General features: G+C 37.1%; 1 protein-coding gene across 1 annotated transcript; it reads right to left on the bottom strand.

The window, feature by feature from the left end:
- Positions 1–21,866: 21,866 nt before the first annotated feature.
- LOC113228247 (facilitated trehalose transporter Tret1-like) lies at positions 21,867–24,549 on the bottom strand. Its single transcript, XM_026461513.1, has 4 exons — positions 24,535–24,549; positions 24,209–24,344; positions 22,475–23,173; positions 21,867–22,054 (listed from the first exon to the last, which is right to left on the bottom strand). Exons 1-4 carry the CDS (start codon positions 24,547–24,549, stop codon positions 21,867–21,869), a joined length of 1,038 nt encoding a protein of 345 aa, XP_026317298.1.
- Between the last annotated feature and the right edge of the window lie 1,114 nt (positions 24,550–25,663).

The raw sequence follows: 25,663 nt of genomic DNA on the forward strand, positions 1-25,663 counted from the left end.
AATAAAATTAAATTCACAATTATAATTACTTGTTGTTGCAAAGTTTCACAATTGTAATTATTCGTTATATTATAATTTCACAATTTCAATTCTTTGTATTATTAAAACTAGAATCAATAGAACTCCTATAGATTTTTGATAGAGAGCTATTTAAAACTACACTGCAAATGAAATAAGAACAGGGAACGGACAGGATAGTGAAGAGGTCTACTCACAAAACGCTGATCCCCATTTCCTCCAATTATAGCTGCACTATGAATTCTACTCCAAGTCGCTGCGACAAGTAAAAACTTCACTCGGACAAATGTAGAGTCCTCACAGGTGTAAGATTTCGTACCGGTATCTTACAAGGGCAAATTACTTTTTAAAAACTAATTATAAAATAAATAACGAACAATTCGTTTGATGGTCGATATAAGACTCATTTATTTTAATTCAATATTCTTACTGCTAAGCGCCTTATCTACTATCTAGACATGCAAGTATGCAGTTTTGGGTGCAGGTGCATTTATGATGATCATGCCATCACTATAAGAGTGAGACTGTGTAACTATATAACATAAAAAGATAAGAAATAATTATGAAACTGAAAATCTAATAAAACTTATACAAAATTTCTTAGAAATGTAACAAAAGTCTAAAAAAAGTTAGTCACGGAGTAACTTTTTTTGAATTACTTATTTTTACATATGAGACCGCCATTTGCCCTGATTTGCCGTTTGATACGATTTTGCTATGAAAGAAAAGATGAACGGATTTCGAATATGGAATGTAAACTTCATGGACTGTGAATTATTTTTGTGAGGTCATAGTACACGAATTTGACAGGCAATCCAACTTACAGGCTTAAATAGGATTGCTCTTAGAGAACCGTTCGCCGATTTGACACGTTTTCCGAGAGTTGTAAACCCTCTTCGACGTGCAAGTTTCATCACGATGTTGTCCTTCACCGAAAACCTCATAGTAAATTTCAAATTGAATTTCACTCATAAATTCCTAGAAACTCACAGGAGCGAGACCGGATACGAATCCACGGTCTCGGCTTTAGAGGCGGTAGATTAAATCATTAGGCAAACGGCTTCCTCAAATTTACCGCCGAACAGTCATACAAACAATACTTCATTAAAACTACACATTTTTAACACGACACTATTTGTGACATAGTACTGTTTTAAATTTTACATCGTGTTCCTTGAAATACAAGTTGAATGAGACACATACCTGTCTGAAAACCGGGGCCACCATCTTATTGTTATATAATTATAAATAGTTTTTGTCTCTAACAAGTGTTTCTATTTAAATGTATTAATCACTTGTTGAAACATAATATCAGCTATAAATATTTTAATCGGTAACTGACACAAGACCAATTTTCCGAACAAACAAATTCTTACTGAGGAAATTCGATATTACGTACTAAGACAGTTTATACAAATGGTTTCGTAATGAACTTATTTACTTTTCATAAATAATAAATTATTCTTATAAATGATATAATTCATTAGATTCTTTGTGTGGAATAGGTGATTCTTTGACGTTGACGTTATAAAAAAAGCAGTGAAAGTGAATTAATCGACTTTCTTCATAGTTCTTTCTACTATTTCGATTGCTCGTTGGTCTGCGTTACACACGTGCGGTCTATGCGCGATACAGAGAGCGTCAATGAGGAAGTGTGCCTCGATCAGTTCGTGTAGACGGTCGTCGTGCTGCTGGTTCTCGTGTAGAGGATGATGAGGAGTCCACACGTGCAGCACATTGTTGCGTTAAAAAAGATGGCGTTCCGTGGTACGGTTCCGTGTACCACCCAGCCCAGCTGCGTCCGGGATGCAGCTGGTTGGTTGCGTCCACCAACTTGTAGTTCGCGAGTTACTATCAGCTCCCAGTTGTCGCTGCCGATCAGAAGGAGCGGGCGTGCCAGATCGTAGCACACGTCTTCCCGTATGTCCCGTGGATGCTTTGCCTCCAGCAGCGAGCTTGGTATAGACTGCTGGTGCAACTTTAGGTCACGCACCGTACGGGCTCGGATCTTCATCGGCTTGTCCTGCGTTGTCCCTTTCAACTGTAGGCTGACGGGTCGGCTCTGATGTTCTTGTCGTGTCATGTGCACTTCGTGCAGGCGTAACGGTGTTGGGGGTCCTTCCGCTCCGATACGCTGTGCCAGTTCCTTGTCGATGAGGGTTATCGTGGCGCCCTCATCCATCAGTGCGTATGTCTCCACGGTCTCGTGTCGCTTCGGCGCGTTCGACGGGGTCGCTGCAGGCGGCGTTGTGGACGATGCTGCAAGCTGCGCAATGGGTTGGCTCGGTTCCTCGTGAAGAGTGGGGTGGTGCGGGCGGCGACATTGATTCACGCCGCACGGCTTCGCCTTACAAAATTGGCATCGGTGTCGTTTATCGACGCATCGGAAGCACAGTCCTTTCTCTCGCACCATGTTCCAGCGCTGATCAACCAGTTTGGGCAGCGGTCCATTTGTTCGGTCTCCGTGGCCGTGTTCACGGCGTTCACCTTCTTCTTCACTATCGCGGGTCTCACTTCTCTCTTCATCGTTGTGGCAGTGCTCGCGGCGGGTGAGTACATATAGCGCAGCGCTCTATCGGCCTCGCGCATATGGAAGCGTGATAGCACGACGATTTCTGGGTCTGCTGTTCCCTCGTGATCTGCGGCGTAGTCACACCAGCGGGACTGGACATGCGGGCTCAATTTGTCAAGCACTTCTTGGGCCAGCAGTGTATTGTACAGAAATCCACGCTTATCTATGATTTTCAGCACATAGACGACGTTCTGAATTTTCATGGCGAACGGCATTAGTTCCGTGGCTGAGGCACCCGGGCTCGGTATTCTCCGTAGTTTATCGAGTGCCCGGTCGATGATCACCTCGGGCTTCCCGAAACACTGCTTCAGCGTTCTCATAATGATCGCCGTGTCGGTAGCCGCGTGTAGTAAAGCACAGCGTTGCGGTCCTCACCCTTGCTGCAAGCTGGCAGGCTCTCAGTCGTTGCAGGTTTTCAGTGGCCGATAATCCGTATAGTTCTGTTGAGTCTCGTACGGCGGCTTTAAATGGCAGCCACTCGCTCGGTGCACCGGAGAAAACAGATAGCTCGCCTGCATGCCGGGGCCGCGGCCTTGCCATCTTCTCTATCGCTTTGGCCAGCTGTTCTATCCCTCTACGCGTACGTAATAGGTATACTTTTATTTGAAGTATTTTTTTTAAACGGTTATGGAATGCATTATAGTTTTCATTTACAGTTTTTGCCTTTGAAAACTATTTTCCTAATGAAATTACAATTGCCCACTTTGTTTAGTTCATTAATAGTACGTACACCAATAATAATATTATGTTTAATATTTGTAATATTATGATAATAATCCCTTATGATCGGGAAAACCATATTCACAAACAGAAGTTTTGAAATTCTCATTTGAAAGTTAGTAAACAAAAGGTCTATGCAAGTTGCGTTAGTTTTTGTTACTCTAGTGGGTTCCTTTATATGCTGATGAAAATTATAAGTTTTCATTTTTTCTAACAGATTCAACGATAAAGTAGATTTTTCTAGGATATTAACGTTAAAATCTCCTCCAATAATAATATTTCTACGGTTATATTTGAGTAATAATTGTTGTAGGAGTCTACTAAATGAATTAAAAAATAACGCAGGCGATCTGTTCTTGTTTAGCCAATACAAAACAATTAAAACAAGGTTATATTTCGGAATTTCAATAGCACATAACTCAAATACAATCTCAACTGAATAACCACTCAAGTCAGTAAACTCAATAAAGTCTATATTTTCCCTTAGCATGATGCACACACCACCACTATCATGCGCTGCGCGGCAGAAACACGACGCGACTTTGAAACCGTCCACTCGTAGCAAGTCTATTTTAGATTTCGTTATCCATGTTTCCGATAAACAAAGGACTTGTATACTCGGGTTTTCTTCAGTCTTTGCTTCTATTAAAAAACGCTTGTTCCTTATACTGCGAATATTCTGATATTACTATAGCAAAATTATTCATGAAAATTATTTTTTACATTTATAGCTGAACATTCTATGGGTATAGTTCTCCCATCATTACTAGTTGACCGTGTATCATGAGTATTGTTCGTTTGTGAGGAGGAGTTAGATACATTAATCACATGCAATCGCTGAGTAGAATTATATTCTTTGCCATCTATAAAAAGCTTATTATTATTTATAATGTTTGCACGGGAGCCATTTCGTCGGGCTTTAACAAGAACATCTATCAACATTCTTCTATTCTTAACAGACTCTGCATCTAAATATTGATAAACGGCCAAGCCTGTATTCGCAAACATGCTACTATTTTTAAGTAAGTATCCAGCCATCCTTTTACTTAGTAGTTCGATCACTAACGGTCTTCGATATCCCTTCTTTCCCATTCTTCTTATACCTTCGATGTAGCCATTTAAATTTATGTTTAAAATGTCATGGAAAGCGCTAACAACTCGATTTAACAATTCATTTTTAGATTCCTTTGGATGTTCGTCAAATCCATAAACAACAACTTTCTTTTTATTTTCTGTTATAGCTAATATATCTCTGAGGCAATAGATAACCATTCTCCAGACAGGGTGCTATGTTTGAGGTTCTGAAGATTATTTTGCAATTTTAAATTTTCTGCTTCAAGATGAGATGTCCTATTTCTCATTGTCTGTATGTCCTTTCCAAGGTGTTCTTGAGTCAAAGACAAACTACTAATTTCTTGTCTTATTTTCAGCTTAAAAGTAGAAATAGCCTTTTTTATTTCCGACTTTATAGTAGATTTCAATTTTGAGATGAGTGACTCTTTTATATTTTCTAGTTTATTTTCTAATAGACTTTCTATGTAGTCGATGTGGAAATGCTGGCAGAAGGTAAATTCTTAGAATCTGAAGCAATCGGAGAAATTCTGTGCATGGTAGGATCTTCTAATATACTTAAATCATTATCGGACTCTGAGATTGAAATGTTATCTCTCGACGCAGCAGATACTTTTCTCACTGTGACATTTGCAGTATCACCTTTACAAGAAAACGCGTGTGCAGAATCTTTAGAGCGAACAGGAGTATTTGTATTACCTTTTTTGGCCTTTTACAAAAACACGATTGACAAATCCAGGACTAGCGTCATTATTTTATGAAATCTTTGCCAGGACATATTTGCACAATCTAAATCATATTTATCATGGCTAGATGAACATACCAAATATTCTCGACACAACATAACAAGAATCCACTTTTTTTAAATTTGCAACCTCAATAATAGGCTATCTAAAATACTCAAGCTTGTGATGTAACATGCGAATTCCGCGGACACTATGCGGCCGAACTACATAAGAGTAGGCAAAACCAGTTTCATTGTTCGGGCACCCACTCCTGCATCACTCCTGCATCACGGACAATAGTCCGAGTGATGCAGGAGTAGGCATAAAAAAATGCTCACCGCTAATGACCGGTCAAAGTCCAGTTTCTAATACAACACTTCTAACCGTTATATTTGAATGATTTTACTAACTTAATGTTACTGCACCTCACTAGATCAAGTTTCTCTCGATATTATACAGTTCTCGGATAACTCTTCATCGAAACAAGACCTTAATCACACATGTAGACACAAGATTAACATAAAAATTTGAGACATTTGGTTCGAAATTTAGTCCATGATAAAAAAAAGAAATATTCGTAAACACGATGCAGGAAAATATTCACAAACACTTGTACTTGGGATTTTCATATAGGTACTGAAAATCCCAAGTACAACTGTATAACAAATACGAATATAGGTCAATCTGCACACTTTAAGAATGTTTATTAGAATGAATTACGTGGTGACAGCGCGGGGGGGTCTACGTGTATTAACAAAAATTGAAAGTTACAAATGGCGGATTTCTTTAGTGTTGTACCATAATCTATCGGTAAATCATTGTCGACATGCAAATGTATGGCTTGAATGTTGAAACATTTTTTTTGTTTCTATAGTTTACTGTAACCAAAGTATGCCTAAACAAACACACATTTTTAAACTTTTTTTAAATTCATTATTCTAGATTACGACTGGTAACTTATTTAATAAAAGTCACCAAACTACTGTGCAGTTTGTTGGCGACATGCGCACTCTTACTTAATTATACCTACTTTACTGTATATAACATTACATAGTATTAATTGTACTCACTAGCCTTTAACCTACATTTTATTACATATTTACTTAACGTCTTTTAACCGACTGACAAGTACAAGTCTATTCAAGTTTCTGCGGATTCTAGTATTCCCGGTACTGGTTTTCTTAAGCAAATGAATCTATCAAGCAATTTTAACACAGAAATAATGCAAGTAGTTATGAAAATCAATTATCGGAAATTAACAATTATCATGTACTAGCTTTTCCCACGGCTTCGTCCGCGTACAATTTTTACACAAGTGAAAAATATTCAATTTTGAAGCAAATCGCAACACACGTTAAAAAGTTACAAAACATAAATTTTTTACCCTATTTCGCTGCATTTTTGAAAAACTGTCATGCCATTTTTTAAAATATTTGTAAAATATTTATGCAAAGTTTCGTCTTTGTATTTTTCATACAAACGTTTTCACCCCTTTACGCCCTCTTAGGGGATAAATTTTGAAAAACTCGTTCTTAGTACTCCTTCATTAAATAAAATTAACATACCCTCAAGTTCAACTGCCTCCGTGGCAGAACGGTTACCATACTGGACTGCCACGCAGAGGTCTCAGGTTCGATTCCCGGGCCGAGAGAAATATTGTATGGCCTACATTTATTTCTCTCGTGAGTTTGGGTGTCATTTGTGGTTGTGTGTATGTGTGTCCATGGCACCCGCGATACAGGGTTTCCGTAGTGCGGGGCTATGAGTGTGTACGCGTTAGTTAGTGTTAGTTAGTTATCATGTTCTAGTACTTACAGTTTTTGCTATGCGTCCATCTACCAGTGCATTGCTCCGGACCCTACTCCTTTATATATGTACATAGATTTACAAAAAAGAAATTATTTTAAAAAACAACATCCCGATTGCAAAATAAAACTAAAAAGAGATAAACCTGTGACACTTCCACCAATCAAGACGAATCTAACGACATCTCATATGTCCTCCAAATCCATCAAGCCGTTTAGGCTGTACATCGTGAAAAAGAAATGAACATACATATACACTCAAAAAACACAACCCTCCTTCTGACGTAGTCGGGCAAAAAATATTAAAATTATTCACGATGGAATAAAATAATTTTATTTAAATAATTTCGGAGTGACAATTTTTCAGTATTTTTTTTACAAAATATTCTAATTTCAAGTCCATATATATTTGAATCACGCTTCTAATTAACAAATATTTATGATTAATATTACCAGACTCTTCGAAATATTCCATATAAAATTTGAAAATATATAAATAATAATTCTCCGATTTTTCTTTTGTAAAAAAATTTTTTTAGTACTTCCACAACATCTTTGGATGGATAATTCAGGTCACCCCTAGTTTTTTGCATTATTAAACTACGTGCACATTGACTTAAAACCCCTATCGCTGCCAAACAACATGTCTAAACATTTGTCACATTTTAGAGACCTAGACAGCTTTTTTACCACAACTATATATGTGTCTACACATTGAATATAATTGCTTAAATTATTATTATCTAAGTAATCCACGAACTCTTCGTATAAGGCGCTATCATCTTCTGGCACTTCCACAAGAGATTTTTTTTCTGTTAAATTATTTATAGACGTTACGGGGTGTATTTTAGAAGAACAAGTTAATATATTTATTTGCTAATTTTTTAAATGCAGCCTTAAATTGGACAGCGTTTGGATTATCATTAAAACTGCCACGTGCTCTAATTGTATAGAGGTAGATATTTGAGTAAGGCCGTATCCAGCACTGGGTACTGAAATAATTTTAGAGCACATGATGAGTCCAATAAAACCGATTTTCCTTGGTGAATTTATGAATAGTTTCACAATGGCACCCTCAAACAAAGCCCGTGCTAATCCAATATTTTCAGCGCATAAGGCTTTCTTCCAGGCTGAAGGCCGTACAGAACGGCTGTTTAAACAATCAAACTCGTCATTGAATAATTTTATAAAATTTACTGTTGCTGCACAACCTTGAAAATCTTTAAGCTTTAAAACATTTTCGCAATATACTAAAGCATCTGCCACTGAAATGCTCAATAATTTGCGTCACCAAACGAACCTCCATTTTGTTTATCAAAAAAACATGAGCCTTGGTTAATTTAGTGGCCATGTGTAGACCCTCAGTATCTTGGATTTTTGTAATAAATCTAGAGATGCAAAATTAACTTTTCTTCCCGAAGCGTCGCCAAATGCGTATCGAACTAATTTAATGGCGTGGCAAAAAGGTCAATAAAGGCGTGTATATTGCTTTCGCTGCAAACAAAGTCGGTCTTAATTTTGGTCTTTTAGCAAGTCACATCCTAATGTGGAGAACATACTAAAGTTTCTTGCAAGTCCATCACAAGTTAAAGTTACCACTTTAATGCCTACTTGTTCACAATTTTGAATACATAACTCTGCCAGTGCAGACTTTTTATCAGCCGTTGAACTTGTAATACAAAAATAACCAACTGGAAAGTTTACAGGTTCCGTTGATACACGTAAGTAGAAGAACTAGGCAATGGTTGGCTATTTCAAAGGCCACGCTGTTTAGATTAGCACCAAAATTGACTCTACCACAATAGGTCTTACTTTGGGCATCCCAACATAAGGACTTTCTTGTAGACATTTCATCCAAAATTAACGAACATATAAGTGCGTATTACTTATGCGTATTGATTGTACCTTCATTTTTGAAGAATCAAAGGCTTCCTGGCAGAAGCCGGGCTCAGCATTAACATTTTGATACCATTTACTCCACGTACGCGTATGTGGTAGACAGGTGTTATACGTCCGACGAACAAAACTATATGCTTTTGGTGACAGAAAGTGGAGAGTACGAGCAAATTTTCTTATTTCCTCACTGTACTGTTTTACCAGCGGTGAACCTTTACATTTCCTAATTTACCGCTTTAAGAAATCTTTTGGGCCCGAACATTCTTCATAAAAAATGTAACTTGTTCAGCATTTATTAAGTTCCGCTCCTTGAGCTCGGACGTGACTTTTTCCATATTGACAATTTTTATTTTCTGTCGTCTGATTTTTTCGTTTAAAGTTTTCATTTTTCTCCCTGATTCTCACATTTCTTTTTCAGTTCTCTAACAATATTGTCCTAGAATTAAAAAAAAAAACAATTTAAATGTAAAAATAAAAGCTATTATATTATTAATTTTGATTTTTATGAAAAATAGAAGCCAATTTAAAATTACTAATCCTAAGATTATTTATTTATATACATATCAAATTAATCAGCGGTAGATTCAGTAACAGCATTTGACGTTGCATATTCTGCACTTGATTTAACATTCTAGAAGTACGTTGTACAATTGCCTGAAACAAGTAAGCATCTTAAAAAACACTGTCTAAATGTGTTAGAAATTGTTATGGTTGATTGTGACTCATCTGGGTAATAGCATTTGCTGTCTGCATATTCTGCACTTCAGTTAACATTCCAGATGTATTTGTCTGTACAATTGGCTGTAGAGTAAACAAGTAATCCTACAATATATATTGGTCGAGCCAAGGTCAACGCGAGCACAGGTAAATTAATACAAAGCTAGTACTACCTGTGGCGTTTGTTGGGGGTTAGCTCACGCCACTGTCTCGTGTCGTCATGGCGGGAACGGCGGGCCGCAGTATGACATATATTGTCTATGGTACATTATGTCAATACACTACATCTCTCCCTTTCAATAAAATTAGTGAAAATTTTAATAACATATGTTTTACTTTACTTTTATAATGTTCAGTTAGTAATCTGACACAGTCTACCAAATATAACCTAAATATTTTACATTGTTATTCATTGTTTCTGTTTCGACTCCCTTCATCTTCACTATGAATTTGCCATAGTCCCTCTATTTCCTTTTCTGCTTCTTAATTCTTGTGGGTGACTGGTTGAACGAAATAAATATTTAAAGAGATGAATGAGTATCTGATACCCATCCCGAATATGTAAAAATAACACGACTATGTAAAAAAAAATATTAAACATTTTTATTTAAGGAAAATACTGCCTCTAACATTTTGTATTACTCTGCGCATGACACCGCGATCGTCAAAACAAAATCTTCTGCGCATGTGCATTAGACACCCCCGCCACTACTCGTTGAAGGCCGCTTGCGCCGGCTACCCCAATCCCGCCCGCGCGTCCCGCCGCCGTCCGCCGGGTTAGTTCGCTTACGCCCTTTTGTAAGTCAGGACGTTGTGATTTTGCGATTACACGCACGCGCCGCCGCCGCCGCGCCGATCATTGTTTTCCGTGATACATCGGTCTATTCAACTTAGTAATTCCGTGGAGTGCAGTGACACATAACGATGCCTTATCACTACACAAATGAGGAGTATTGGGACATGATACGGTGTTATGTTATGGCAAATGATGTAGTTAGTGGTGCTAGGGACCTGTACCGTGAAATGTTCCCTAATCGGCGAGTTCCATCCTACACTTTAATGTTTAGGACTCAATTTTCGTTTGAGCACTTCGGCAGTTCACTGTGCCCTCCCATGCTCAAGGGCGAGGAAAGGATCCGTATCCAGTGGACCTACAAGAAGCGATTTTTGAATACTTTGAGCATGACCCACGCCGGAGTACTCGAAATGCAGCAAGACGATTCGGAGTGTCACAATGGACAGTGTGGAAACTCTTACACAGAGACGGTCTTCACCCGTACTATTTTCGCTCTGTTCAGGAGCTCGGCGTCATTGACCACGGTCCGCGAATAAATTTTTGTGAGTGGTTATTAAATAACCAGGACAAAAACATTTTATTCACCGACGAAGCCACATTCACGAAAATGGGAATTTTTAATGTGCACAATGAACATTGGTGGGCACATGAAAATCCATATGTGATACGACAGGACTCTTTCCAGCACCGTTTCAGTGTAAATGTGTGGGCGGGCATTTTGGGTACTAATCTTCTAGGCCCTTATTTAATTGAGGGACGATTGGATCATATCTCGTACCTACGCATTTTGCAAAACGTTGTTGACGATATGTTATTCGAAGTGCCGCTGAACTATGTAGCAAACTTGTTTTACCAGCACGACGGCGCTCACGCACACTACCAGACACAGGTCCGTGAGTACCTTACAAATGAATTCGGGGAACGGTGGATTGGGCGCGGCGGGCCAGTCGCGTGGCCAGCTCGATCACCGGATATAGCATCTGGCAAGAAAGGTGGAGGTGTGATGGTTTGCACTCGACGGGAACTTGGTGCGGAATTGACAAGTGTATGGCAGACGACCGCGACCTTTGAGACATTATGTGTTACGATACCCGGACGCGGTTAACATGCATATAATTTAATTGTATATTAATCCAGACCAAGATGTTTTGCCTGCATGTTTGGATTACACCTTAAATAGCGTCAATCAAATTTTAGACAAATTTCCGTCGGATAATTTTCTGCTTGTAGGCAATTTTAACTTACCTTTTATCACTTGGAATATCAATACTAGAGATTATTATGTTTCGAACTCTCGCTCAAGTACTTTGACTGACGCAGGCACCTCATTTGTGCAAGGACTCAGTTTCTTAGGGCTATTACAACAAAACTACATCAAAAATTCAAACGACAACACTTTTTGATAATGATAATGATAATATATTTATTGCAGTTTACATAATATAAATAATACAAATTTTACATTATATTACGTATACATGTAATAACCTGTAAGGGCATAAGCAATATAAATACTTATAATATGGTTTAATTACATTTCAAGCCTTAGCAATAATTATTATTACAAAATTTCTTATTATATTTCTTATCATATATATAAACATATTATTAATTGTACAATTATGTGTTATACTAGTTTTAATTAGACGATAATAACATTTCATTTACACCATTATATAACATTTTATCTACTTCATTTTATTTATTTATTCACATAGGTACAATGAAAGACATATGAATCCTGTAATATGGATATGATAATAATGGACAGCAAAATAGGAATGAGGCAGATCAACGCTATAGTAATTTATCATCCAGATATTGTTGCACTGTATAGTAATTTTTATTAGAAAGAATGTTTTTTAAGTTATTTATGAAAATACTTGTTTTATTTTCTTGCTTTATATGCTCCGGTAGTTTGTTGTATATTTTTATCGACATTGAATATGGGCTCGATCCATGCATTTCCAACTTTGAGAACGGTGTTACGAGATTATTTCCGTATCTTGTGGGATGGTGTCTTGGTTCGTCTCTCAGTTTAGTGTAAAATTGTGGGTACTTTTTTATAAATTTGCAAACTTCCAAAATGTAAATTGATGTTAGGGTTAAGATTTTGTATTTTCTAAAGAATGGTTCACAGCTCCCTGTTCTTGATATATTTGCTAGTATTCTTACGCAGTTTTTTTGTTTAATAAAGAGGTCATTTACAATTGTACTATTGCCCCACAATATGATGCCGTGATAGCCATGCATAAGCGTACGCATAGTAAGCACTTAGGGCAGTTTGTAAATTTGTTGACTTCTTTATTTCTTTTAAGGCGTAAGTAAAACTAGATAGCTTTTTTGTGATTTTTTGTACATGCTGCTTCCAATTTATATTTGTATCGATATCTATTCCGAGTAAATTAAATGTATTGACGGTTTCTATTTGTATTTGGTTATATGAAAAATTAATATTTAGTGATGGTTTTTGATAGGGTCTAAATTCTATAATTTTGGTTTTTGTGAAGTTAATTTCTAAATTGTGATCATTCATCCATGTTACAATTGTAGTTAGTGTATGAAGGGTTTGATTTAAGTGGTCACTATTTTTACAAGAGGTTAATATTGAGATGTCGTCAGCGAAAAGAACACATGAATCGTTTATTACTTTTGGGAGGTCATTTATATAAGCCAGGAATAGTATGCACCCAATGACGCTTCCTTGTGGTATCGAATTGTTCATGTTTTGGGGCTCAGATCTGACTTGAGTTATTTCCCCTGTCTCATAGTTATAATGCTCGATTTCCACATACTGGATTCTGTTTTTTAAATAGGGTGCGAACCATTTATGAATGTCACCTCGTATACCCATTCCGTAAACTTTATCCAGTAAGATATCATACCGAACTTTATCGTATGCCTTTGACATGTCCAATAGGATACCGATACCATACTTTTTTTCATTTAGTGTATCCAGAATCTTTTGCATAAATTTGTAAGTCGCAAGTGTAGTTGAACGATTTTTCCGAAAACCATTCTGCGACTCATCAAATATATTGTACTTTTCACAGAAAGAGTATAGGCGGCAACACATTGCCTTCTCAAATACTTTCGAAGCCGCGGGCAATAATGCAATCGGTCTATAATTACTCAGATCATACTTACTTCCTTTTTTGTGGATCGGTTTTATCAGGGCTTGTTTAAGAAGATCCGGGAACACACCCTCGGCAAAAGACTGATTGACAAGAGTATAAAACGGAAACGTCAATTCGTCTGCACATACCCTTATAAGCGCGGATGGTATCTCGTCTATTCCATAGCTGTATTTATTTTTTAGATTACGTATAATTACGTTTATTTCGCGCGGTTCGGCCGGGCTCAAGTACATAGCGTTCACTATTGGACGCAACACTCGAACGACGCGCGTGCGTTGCTTGTCCCCGCTGCCAGAGGTTCCGGCTTCGATGCTATGGTTGGTCGTGAGCGCGCTGCACACTGATGCAAAGTATTTATTAAAACTATTTGATATTTGTTTCGGATTTGATACAAGTATATTTTGAATTTTTTGCGTGAAATTGCGTATATTTTTGTTTATATTCTTATTAGTACAGTATAGTTTTCATCTTATTTTCGGATTTGTTCATTTGATGTATATATTGGATTTTTTTCGATTTTTTAATGGTTTGTTTCAATATTTTTGAATAGGATTTGTAGTATTTGCGAAGTACAGGGTTTTTCGTGTAATAGTTGATGATTATTTTAAGTAGTCTTTTGTTTTTACAACTTTCTTTATGCCTCGAGATAGCCAATCCTTTTTGTAAGGTTTCAATTTTATCTTTCTTCTCGGTATACAGTGGTTCAGGACATTATTCAAGTAGAGATCAAACATTGCATAATTTTCATTAATATTTTTGAGGGGGTTTATTATGTTATTCCAATTTGTAGCTCTTAATTCGTTTTTAAATTTATTTATATTTATGCTGTTATATAGTCGCTTTTTTATTTGCCACGCAACAGACTTGGTTGGTATTTCTAAATTCATTTTGAACGTCGTCGGGATTTTGGCTTTTCAGACCACAGGGGGGGTCTGAAAAGCCAAAATCCCGTACAGCTGTTGTAATTACCATCGGTAAAATTTGTAAATACAAGGTCAATGCAGGTAGATGAGGTTTGTGTGATTCGAGTTGGTTCCTTAACATGCTGAGTGAAGTTATATTCAAGCATAAGATTTATTAGCGTTTGTGATTCGAAGTCATTTTTTAGAACGTTAATATTAAAATCTCAACGATTATAATATTTCTATTTTTATTTGCTTTTGTTAAGTGATTCAGAATTAATTTTAACTGTGCAATAAATACATCGAATTTCCTATTGTTCCAGTATAGAACGATCACTAACATATTTAATTTAGTAATTTCGATAGCGCAAAGTTCCACTACAAATTCAATAGACAAGTCCTTGATATCTTTTCTTTCTGCATATTCATGATCTTCTTGAATTAAAATGCATACTCCACCATGAATGTGTGATTTTCGACAATACGCAGCTGCAATTTTATATCCGTTGAAGTTTAGTAAACCCAGTTTTTCAGATGATAACCACGTTTCGGATAGGCATATTATGTCATTCTTTGATGTCTGCTCTAGGAATGTCTCGAATATATCTACTTTGTTGTACAGACTGCATATTTTGAAAAAGTATTTTAAGTACATTTACTGTAACGAAATGTATCCGATGTGTCTTCCTTCCCTCCATTATGTGTTTCAGGTAGGATTTTGCGTGTTTGGTTCTGTGGACTATTAAAAACTTTAGAAAGGTCAGACTCTAGTCGCAGGCGGTGTTTTGCCATTCCTGGCTCTCGGCGTACAAAAAGTTTTCCTTCGCGGGTCCAAACGAACTTATAATTCATCTCACGTGCTAGTTCACGGGCTCTTAAAAAGAGAAGACGATTGTGCTTAGTGAGGCGCTCGTTGAGGTACAGGCGCCGCGTAGGTCTCGCCAGTTGTAGTCCATCAGTGCACGCGCGCGGCTCGCAGCATGGCGTCTCGCGGCGCCCGGCGCGCGAGCCGTACCGCAATGGGCCGCGGCCGAGCTGCCGCGCCACTGTCCAGCGCCGGTTGTCGCACTGGTCCTACTCGCTCAGCACTCGCAATATCCGTCTCCTCTAGCTCCACGCCAATCTTCTTGGCTATGATCAGGACTAAGTGGGTACAGTTTAGACTTATGTTTCAGTAACCTCCCCTTAGAGACTTCGCACTGTAGGCAGTCCATTCTTGAAGAGGACATGTACCATCCCTCACTTTATATTTCAATTTTGGACTTACAGAGATCTTCTTTAAATGAATGCAACTCCCCGCGTTTCAATTTAAAAAAATGTAACTATTCCAAGCTTAACGAGTTTTTTGGGAAGATTGACGGAAAGAATATTTTAACTACTGACAACGTAAACGAAGGTGTCGAAATGGTTTATAGTAAATTACATGAAGGTTTTAATTTGTACGTACCCGTTAATACACCGAACACTAATTCACATTATCCTATTCGGCACAGCCCCGCTTTACTTAAAATTATCCACAAAAAGAATGTAATGCACAAGAAAAGGAAAAAATAACACAATCCCCGGGATCATGACGTGTTTTCTTTGCTTAGAGCGAGGCAACAGCGCGTTCAAAATCAATGCTTGTATCGTTTCACAAATAACGTGGAAACCATCATTAAGCATTGTCCTAAATATTTTTGGACTTACGTTAAGTCAAAAAGAGGTTCCTCAAATTATCCCAAAAAATGTATACTGAACGCCCGCCGTAGAGTACTCTAGGGGTAGAGATATCACCGTTGCATTTAACGAATTCTTTAGAGATGTTTTCATCACTTCAACCGGTAGCAATAGCTTTACTTTACTGTCTAACAAACACGCCAGCACGGAAGTTATTTCTCGTATACACATCTCTGTTACCCAGGTTGAAAAATGCTCAAGGCTCTTGACAAGAATAAAGGAGCAGGATGTGATGGCATTCCACCATTTCTTCTAGCCTCTTGTGCTGAAAGTTTTAGTTTACCAATTACTATCTTGTTTCGTATGTCACTTACTAGCTGTGTATACCCTACGATATGGAATAGAGCTCAGATTGTTCCTGTACACAAGAAAGGTTCCAATCATACGTCGAGAATTACCGACCGATCTCTATTCTTAACTGTAGAAGCAAGATATTTGAAAAGATTGTTTACAATAACATTTACAGTGTAATTGCTTCTGGGATTCTGTTAACTCAACATGGATTCGTACGTGGGCGTTCAATTACGTCAAACTTGTCTTTATTTGCAAATTATGTAGTCAGTGAAATGGAAAATGGAGGTCAGGTTGACGTGGTTTACACAGATTTCGAAAAAGCTTTCGATCGTGTGGACCACGAGATCCTCCTCCACAAATTGGAGACACTGGTTACCCACGGAGATCTACTTCGTTGAGTACAATCGTATTTGACCAATCGCTCTCAAGCTGTGGTTCTGGGAGGGTTTAGATCTGACTACATTTTAATACCATCTGGCGTTCCTCAAGGTTCGCGCCTCGGTCCTCTCTTTTACAACGCTTATATTTTTGACATTAATACACAAATAATCAACGCCAAACACCTACTTTGTGCCGACGACAAAAAGATCTACATGCATGTGTGTTCCATTGCCGACGTGAGCTCATACAACAAGACATTAACAATTTGTACAAATATTATATTAACAACAGAATCACAATTAGCATTGGTAGATGTCAATGCATTAGTTTTACCCGCAAACGCAATCCTGTTATATTTCCGTACCATTTTAATGGCGCTTTAATTGAGAGAACCCAAATTGTACGGGACCTGGGTGTTTTATTTGACTTCAAGATGCTTATGTCTTGTCACGTAAGCAGCATTGTTAACAGGGCACACCGAAACCGGGGCTTTGCAACGCGAACGTCAATCTTTTAAATGTGCGATTAGCCTTCAAGTTTTGTATTCTGCATATGTCCGCAGCATATTGGACTATACCAGTCCTATATGGTCACCACACTACGACAGTTACAGTAATCAAATAGAACGCATTCAAAGGAAGTTCTTAAAACATTTAAATTTCAAATGTAGGATAATTTACAATCATTTACCTTACATCAATATCTGTCGTACGTACAATTTATTGCCTCTTCAAGAACGACGCGAGTTGTTCGACATGGGTCTCTTGTTCGATGTGCTCAATGGTCGATTGGACTGCCCCGATTTGGTGTGTCAAATATGCCTACGAGTGCCTGCGCGACGTACTAGACACACTTGTTTGTTTCATGTACCTTTTCATTCTACAAATTATCGCAAAAACGCTTTGTTCACCAGATTAGTCAGGAGCTATAATAATAATTTTAATGAAGTAGATAATAATAATAATAATAAAAACGTTTATTTTCTCCCAACATGTACATAGAATAGATACTTAATAATCATAGGCTAACTTTGGGAGACAGAAGCTCAAACTAGGTTAGACCTGTGCTATGAGTCTCCTGGTCTCCAACACCCGATTACAAATTTCACATCGAATTATATGTAATTACAGGGATGACAAAATAAAATAAAATAAGACAACAAAAATTGATCAAAATAACAATAATACTCTAGTGATAAGTGTGTGTGTGTTTTTGTGTATGTATGTGTGTGTGTGTGTGTATGTGTGTGTTTGTGTATCAATGCCTATGTACGCATAAGTGGGTGTTGTGAGAATATTTGATATCACAACACTCTTAGGAATCATACAGCAGAGGACACTAGTAAATCCTCAGTCGCCTCGTAGTCTAGTTTTATAAGCCAGTTTGAAACAACTCTTTTGCACTCCCTTCTTGTTTTGGGGTAGATATAACACACTTTGTTGAACTTATTGTAGAGTCTACCACCTTGATACACCGTCTATTATCTGTATAAAAACACTCATTTCAATCCAAAATCAAACTCCACATTATTAAACGCAATACGTAGCTAATTGTTAAATTTTATCATAATCATTATGTATACTATTATCAGGATAATCTTTATGTTATACATAATACGTATGTGTGCACAATGTTTATGTGTGTATGTGAGTTTATATATATATATATATATATATTTAGTAAATGTATATATACGTATGTATATCCAATATGTATCATTATTATTACTATTATATCATCTACTTTTTTTATTATTCTAGTTACTAGTTTGTTGACTGTGCTCAGTCATTCTTAAGTATTTAGATTTCGCTCTCGCATGTAAGAAAGAAAGAAAGAAAGAAAGAAATGTAATTTATTCAGCACAATACACGTGGAGTACAATATTAATAATTAGTATTAAAAGTGTATTAATGCACTGAAAAGGACCCAACTCAGCTAATGCTGCGGCAGGGCCACAGCGCTGGTTTTCAGTGGACCCTTTTCGAAAATGCCGATTAAAAGAAATAAAAATATATGAATAAAATAAAAACAAACGTGGACGCGAGTTAAATAAAAATTTTAACATGAAACAATATAATTAAATAGAAAACATAACACAAATTTTAGCTAATGTCCCAACAAAGATTCACTCTGCTTTTTCTTTTTAATTTTGTGTTTTCAGGCGCATTACACAAATAAAATTGTTCCAGACGTGTTTTGTGGATTTAGAATGTGCTCTTTGAGTTGACATTTGAACGCATAAACGGATTGTGAAGAACGCATTGGTGGCGGTATGTTGTTCCAGATTTTCGCCGCGGAATATTTAAAACTGCCTTTATATGACGAAGTTTTGTGTTTTGGAATGCAGAGTGGAAACCTGCAGGTGCGCGGTCTATTAGTCCATGTGAGACGTTCATGGAGGTAAAAAGATTTTTTGCTTTTTATCACTCCAAATAGAAGCGTGGCTAAATGGGAGTATCTTCGCGACGACATGTTTAGTGTTTTAGCTTCATTCAGAAACGGAGATACGTGACTTCGCGGTGGTACACGAAAACAAAATCGAGCGCATGCATTTTGCACTCTCTGCACTAGTCTTTTCGTTTTTACCAAAAGTCGCGGACCGTACACTACGTAGTTTAATCTAGAGAGTATTAGGGAATCACAATGGCGTATGCGGAGCTGCTCACTAAGAAATTCATGCATCTTATATAGTACTTTAAGCCGGAAAAAACAGTTTCGAGTCACCTCCAGTATATGCGATTCAAATCTTAGGGTATCGTCCATTAGTACTCCAAGATACAACACTTCCTATCACAATATTGGGATGTTTATTCGCTATCCTAGTAATCTGATTCACAGAACCCATGATTAGGTATTTAGATTTACTAGGGTTTAGTACGAGACAATTTCTGCGGGACCACTCAACTATACTATTTAGATCTTCGTTAATTTTTTCTACCGCAGACATTGTGTTCTTAGGATCGAAGGACAGGTACAGCTGTAGATCATCCGCGTAGATCTGATAGCTACAATGTTTAATACAGCTTATTATATCAGCGCTGTAAAGAATATAGAGCAGAGGGGATAAAATTGACCCTTGAGGGAGGCCTCCCCTATCAACCAAGCATAAGTTAGATGAGTTCATCGAACCATCCAAGTTACGAAGATCAACTCGCTGAGAACGGTTATTGAGGTAGCTGTCAAACCACTTTAATGCTGATGCAGAAAAACCATAAAATGCTAGTTTGGTTAAGAGTAGCGAAATATTTATACAGTCGAACGCCCGGGAGTAATCGAGCATCACCAAGATCGTGTCTTGTCCGCAGTCCTGTGCTTCAAGAATACTTGACGTGACGTCCAATAAAGCTGTAGAGGTACTGTGTTCCTTTCGAAAACCTGACTGTTTATCTGGCACAATAGATTGGCATTCCATAAAATCTGCAAGCTGTCGACTAACTACCTTTTCCAGTATTTTGGATATACACGGCAGTATGCTTATGGGGCGAAGATCTTTAAAATTACAAGGATTATCTGTTTCCAAAGGTCGGGGTAAGTGCATGAAAATATGGAAGTATTTACAATAAGTGTAATAATGTTTAAACAATAAGGGGATGTCATTTTGATCATTTCGAGGGAAATACCGTCAATTCCTAAAGCGTTCGAATGAAGTCCGGACATCAGTTTTGAAACATCCTCAACCGTGACACTATCAAGAACGAAACTAGCGGAACCGTAGCGGTTAGTTTTGAAATAAGTCAGATCAGATGGACTCGCAGAACCTGAACCCGGCACATCCAAGAAATAGTCATTCAAATCATTAGGTTTTAGTAGGTTTTTCGGAAAATTTATCTCACATTTAGGCGGCAGAATATATGACTTTATTTCTTTCCAGAGCGTTTTGGGTTTGTGAATTTGATTGTTTATGTTATATTTAAAATAAGCGGATTTTTCATTTATTAGGGCCGCGTTTACTAAATTTTTCAAATCCTTGTAATATTGATGATGAATGTCATTTCTCGTTTTCAGATATCTCATGTGAGCCTCATTTCTAAGTCTCATCATACGTTCAATGGTATATGTTATCCATGGATAAGACTTTTGTTTGAAAGTAACTTTCCTTACTGGGGCGTGGTGATCAAACAATAGAATAAAAAAGTCATTGAAAGCTGTTACCATATCGTTTACATTTGTCATAGACCAGATTAGACTCCAAGGCACCATCGCAGCATCCGCGTTAAACTCATCAAGATTAACCCTTTTTAGCGGTCTGTAGGTTACTAGTTTAGGCTGTATTTTAGGTTTTCTAAGACTAAAAGTACACGTTATGTATGCGTGGTTTGCCATCTTACTACCTATAACATCCGCTGTCACACTTCGGACATGGGCATCTGAACAAACAAGATCAATCAGGCTCTCACTATGGTCATTGAAATGTGTCGATGTAGAAACTACTTGTTTGAGATTAAAAACAGCCAAGAAATTTAGTAGCTTAGTTGCATTTGCAGAGTATGGTTTAAGTAAATCATCATGTAATTAGAGGATAACTATTTTGGCTTTGTTCTGTTTAGTATCATCTAAATGTAATCTAGTAATAATAAGCTGTTGTTATCCCGAATAAAATAAAAATAAAATAAATTAGTAAATTAATTAAAATATTTATAGCCGGCAAACTAAATACTTGCCCAGAAGTAGAAGCTTTGGTGTGAGAACTGAGAGACCGCACCTTAGGTGGTATAGCTTTTTTATATATGCTTTACAAATTCCAGGATGCGTTTTACAAAATGCTTTACAACTTGTACTAAACATTTGAGTTATTATAACTGGCAAAAATCATGTGGGCCCTCAGTCCACACACACATAAATTATTGGCTTACGTCTTATTAATGCACATCAAGTGCATAAGTGACAGAGACCCATTTAGATTTCCCTCGAATCAACCCTATAGCTAATAATTATTAAATGCGACAAACGGTAAAAATCTAGTTCCGGAGTATCTTCACCCCAAACACACCGATCAAAATCAATTTAAAACAATATTTTTCCTAAATCTGTACTGTCGCAAATCAAACCCGGGATCTCCTTATTTAGCGCCAAGAGCACTAATCGATGGGCCACAAAGGTCGTTAAAACTAGCTCATAACTTCACTTCTGTCTCAGGAAGCATGACAACTTTAGATGCCTCATCTCCTTTTTCAAATTGTTCATCATCTTTGAACCTTCCATAATTAAAATACTCCTCAATTTCCTGCAACGTCCTATCTTTGGTCTCTGGCACTAAAAAGTACAATATCGAGAGTAACACCGCCATACTACTTCCAAACACTGCAAAAGTTCCATGTACCTTAACATTAACCAGTAGAAAGGGAGTCACGTGTAGTGCCAAGTACAAAGCGCACGATATAATGACCCCAAGAAGCGCAGATCCTGCTGCTCTGTGAGGTAAAGGTAAAATTTCTCCAAAAAATGCCATAGCAATTGGTGTACATCCCAAGTTCACTAACACAAAATACACCACGAACATTGAAATGGGAATCCAATGTCTGTCTCTCGATATCACATCCTTTGATGCAAGAAACAGGTAAGTACAAGTAATAGCAATTGTAATAACTGCTGCCCACCCCGTGGCAAAGAGTAATGTTCGTCTTTTCATGATTTTTATTAAGAACGAAGTAAATGTAGCGCTTAAGGTGATAATTAGGTCCATAGCTAATATGTAGTAAAAAGAATGGGAATTATTTTTACCCGTTACTTCTCCTATGATATCTAACGCGTAAGCAGGAAAAAAATGTCTTCCAGATACTTCCAAAAGCAAGGTACCGGAAATTAATATAAGAATCGGAACTAAAAAGTCTCTTCTTTTAAATTTCTTGAAGAAATCTACAATGTTTTCCGTTAGAGTTGTGACTTTCTGATTGTCGACCTTATTCATTTGTGATCTTATTAATTCATTAAGTTCCTTTTTTGAATTATCGTCACGTCCTCTAAGCCAGAAGAAAGATTTCTCAGCTTTTCCAAACTCCTTTTTAAATGCCAAAAAAGCAGGTGTTTCGTGCCAGGTCATGACGTTTAACAACGCAAGAATATGAGGTATGATAGCTAACAAAGCTATCGTTCTCCACGAAACATAGTTACCGAGTAAATGTACAATCGTACTGCCCAGACATACCGAAACTGACTTAAGGTTCAGGAATACTCCTCTAAGGTTCGGACTTGAACATTCACCAATGACAATGGCTCCAAGACCAGGTGTAGCTCCCACTGTGATACCACATAGAATCCGTCCAATTAAAAATGCCGCTACTGAGGATGCGTAGTAGATTGATGTCCAACCGATCATTCCGGGCAGGATTAACAACATATTTGTGACTTTTCGTCCCCAACGATCCATAAAGGCGGATGCCAGAAAATGTCCTGGTATTGAAGCCAGGCCAACACAGGACGCTGCAAAATAAAAGTAATAATAATAAATTACCATTTATAGTTATACTAAATACTAGGTCTTTAATGAAGGTATACACTAGTTTTACTAACTACAAGCCAGCATAACAATGCGATAAGTATGTGACATGTGCTAGACAACTTTATCAATTACATGGTTTCAAAGTAGGGAATTCCTTGTGCTATGAATACCAGAGTGTTTAGATTTAGAAATCTGTCTGTTTAGAAATCAGTAACGCCTTCTTCAAAAATAATATTAAAATATACATTGCAAGGAATTTGGAGCTTTAAACACGAATATATTTATAACGGAACTAAAAAAATTTAAAATTAATTAGAGTCATCTTTGGAATTAACACTTGATGAGGGTTTATTCGCAATTCCAATGTATATATATTTTAATAGTATTTTTGAGGAAAGCGTTACTTCAGGTTTCTAAATCTAGAACATAAAGTAACGGCATTCTCTCTGGGATACTTCTCAGAACACAGAAACCAGTATTCTGCGCTGTCATTACTGAATATTTGTAGCAGGTTCACACCAAAAACCGTAATGTGCATACTTAGTACTCAGAATCCACATGATTTCAAGGTGGGTACTGTGTGGAGTTGCCTCTTTTTCGTCGAAAAAAGATCCTTTATTTTGTAGTAAGTATGGAATATTACTGAAGTCCGTATTTGCCGTTTCTTCCCACGATTTTGTGCAGAAATGAGTTAAGATTTGGTACTGTGGGTGAAAACCCGGACGGGCTGATTGGGTTTTAACCCACTACCGATCTCTGTATATATGTCATGTTGTGGTCACGTTATAACGTTTATTTTCCTCAATCTTTCGGTGATATGGTAAAGAAGAGCTTTAATAGTGACAAAAAAAAACAAAATTTGACGCAAATTCCGTGTTTTAACGCCTATATTTCCAGTCAACAAAACAAAGGTTCGCTTCTTAAATATTCCGTAGTATCACCTTAGATGGTCCCCTTATGAACGATGCCACACGCACGTGCGGCATCACTCTTAGAGTAGGTTCTTACGTTCTTACCAATCCACGAAGCAGTGTGTAGATCAACCTCCACAGGAGAATCAGGTCCTTGTAAGGCCGGCATCAGGCTGAACGCGTAGCTTACCACAACGCCTTGAGCCATCATGTTTACAAGGACTCCTGACACCACCCATACCTGAAGTAATACGATTTTAAACATTGAAGTTAATAATTATGTCCTGTTTGTCACCTGTCTGTTTACGTCTTAGACTATGGAAATGTTTTTCCATCCTCTAAGGTTTACGTAACAACCTGACAACCAATGATTACAACAAAAATTGAAAAGTTTATTTTTGCTCAACGTATTAGGCAGTATGGTCTCTGACCTTCGCCTGTTCCATGCGGAACGAAGAAAAACAAAAAAATGTTTTGTAGAAAGTTATGGAACAAAGGTGTTGTTTATGGTGTTACGTTCAAAGATTCAAAAACTCTTGTCACAAGCCCGCTTCAAAGACATAACCACGATGCAAGCGCGTAACATTTAGCCTTTTTTTATCCATCCTCTAAGCATTTAGCACGTCTCAAGATCACAAAAATATCTTAGGCTAAATCATTAATTATTTACATAATGCATTTACATAACCAAATGCAAAGATCTGAGCGTACCCTTATTTTTTTTTTCATCCTCTGTCAATATACAAACACATAAAATATATTAGTTTAATAATAATAATAGAAATAGAAATAGAAATTATTTATTCAATGTAAAGCACAGCACACATACAATTTACAAACAAAACAAAAACATAAAAAATAGAAGAAAGAAAGTAATCTTTCTTTCTTCTATTTTTTATGTTTTTGTTCTCCCTTATGGGAGACAGGATGTGTGCTGTGCATTCTGTGAAATAAATTAAATACATTAAATGTCATTCATTTCAAGTGAAGAGCATTTTTTACAACGCGTAAGGTGAAAATATTTGTCAACTTTATAAAATAATAATAATATCTTTATTTATCTCCACAATACAAAACGAAGTAACCACACAGTTGAGAACATATTTTTACATACGCTTAGCCGCTCACGCGATACATGCAGCCGTAGACGCATACCACACCTAGAGGTGCCGGTGATGATTTTATACCGATTTATCGGGTATCGAAGTTATAACAGGTAAAAGAATTAATATTAATTGCTATTTCGGTAACTACTCTAGCAAACCATAAAGTTTTTAATGCCTGGGTCTGTCATTTAAAAAAATAAACAACTTCAAGAATACGTCACGACAATCGTATGTGTTATTGTTTGGGCTGGTGATTTCGGTGTTTATTCATTGAAAACATACCGTAAGTAGCGTTTTTTAAGTTTACCCTGAATATAAATGTTTATAAACTATACTTTAAGGAGTAATTTCATGGTAAACGTTAGAACCACTCAAACGGAATATTATCATATTTATTCAAGTACACCAAAAATTTTATTAGTGCTTTTTAAGTGCAGGATTTGCGGTGTATTAC

The sequence above is a fragment of the Hyposmocoma kahamanoa genome, unplaced genomic scaffold, assembly GCF_003589595.1.
Source record: "Hyposmocoma kahamanoa isolate Upper Pololo Valley unplaced genomic scaffold, ASM358959v1 224, whole genome shotgun sequence".
NCBI lineage: Eukaryota > Metazoa > Arthropoda > Insecta > Lepidoptera > Cosmopterigidae > Hyposmocoma > Hyposmocoma kahamanoa.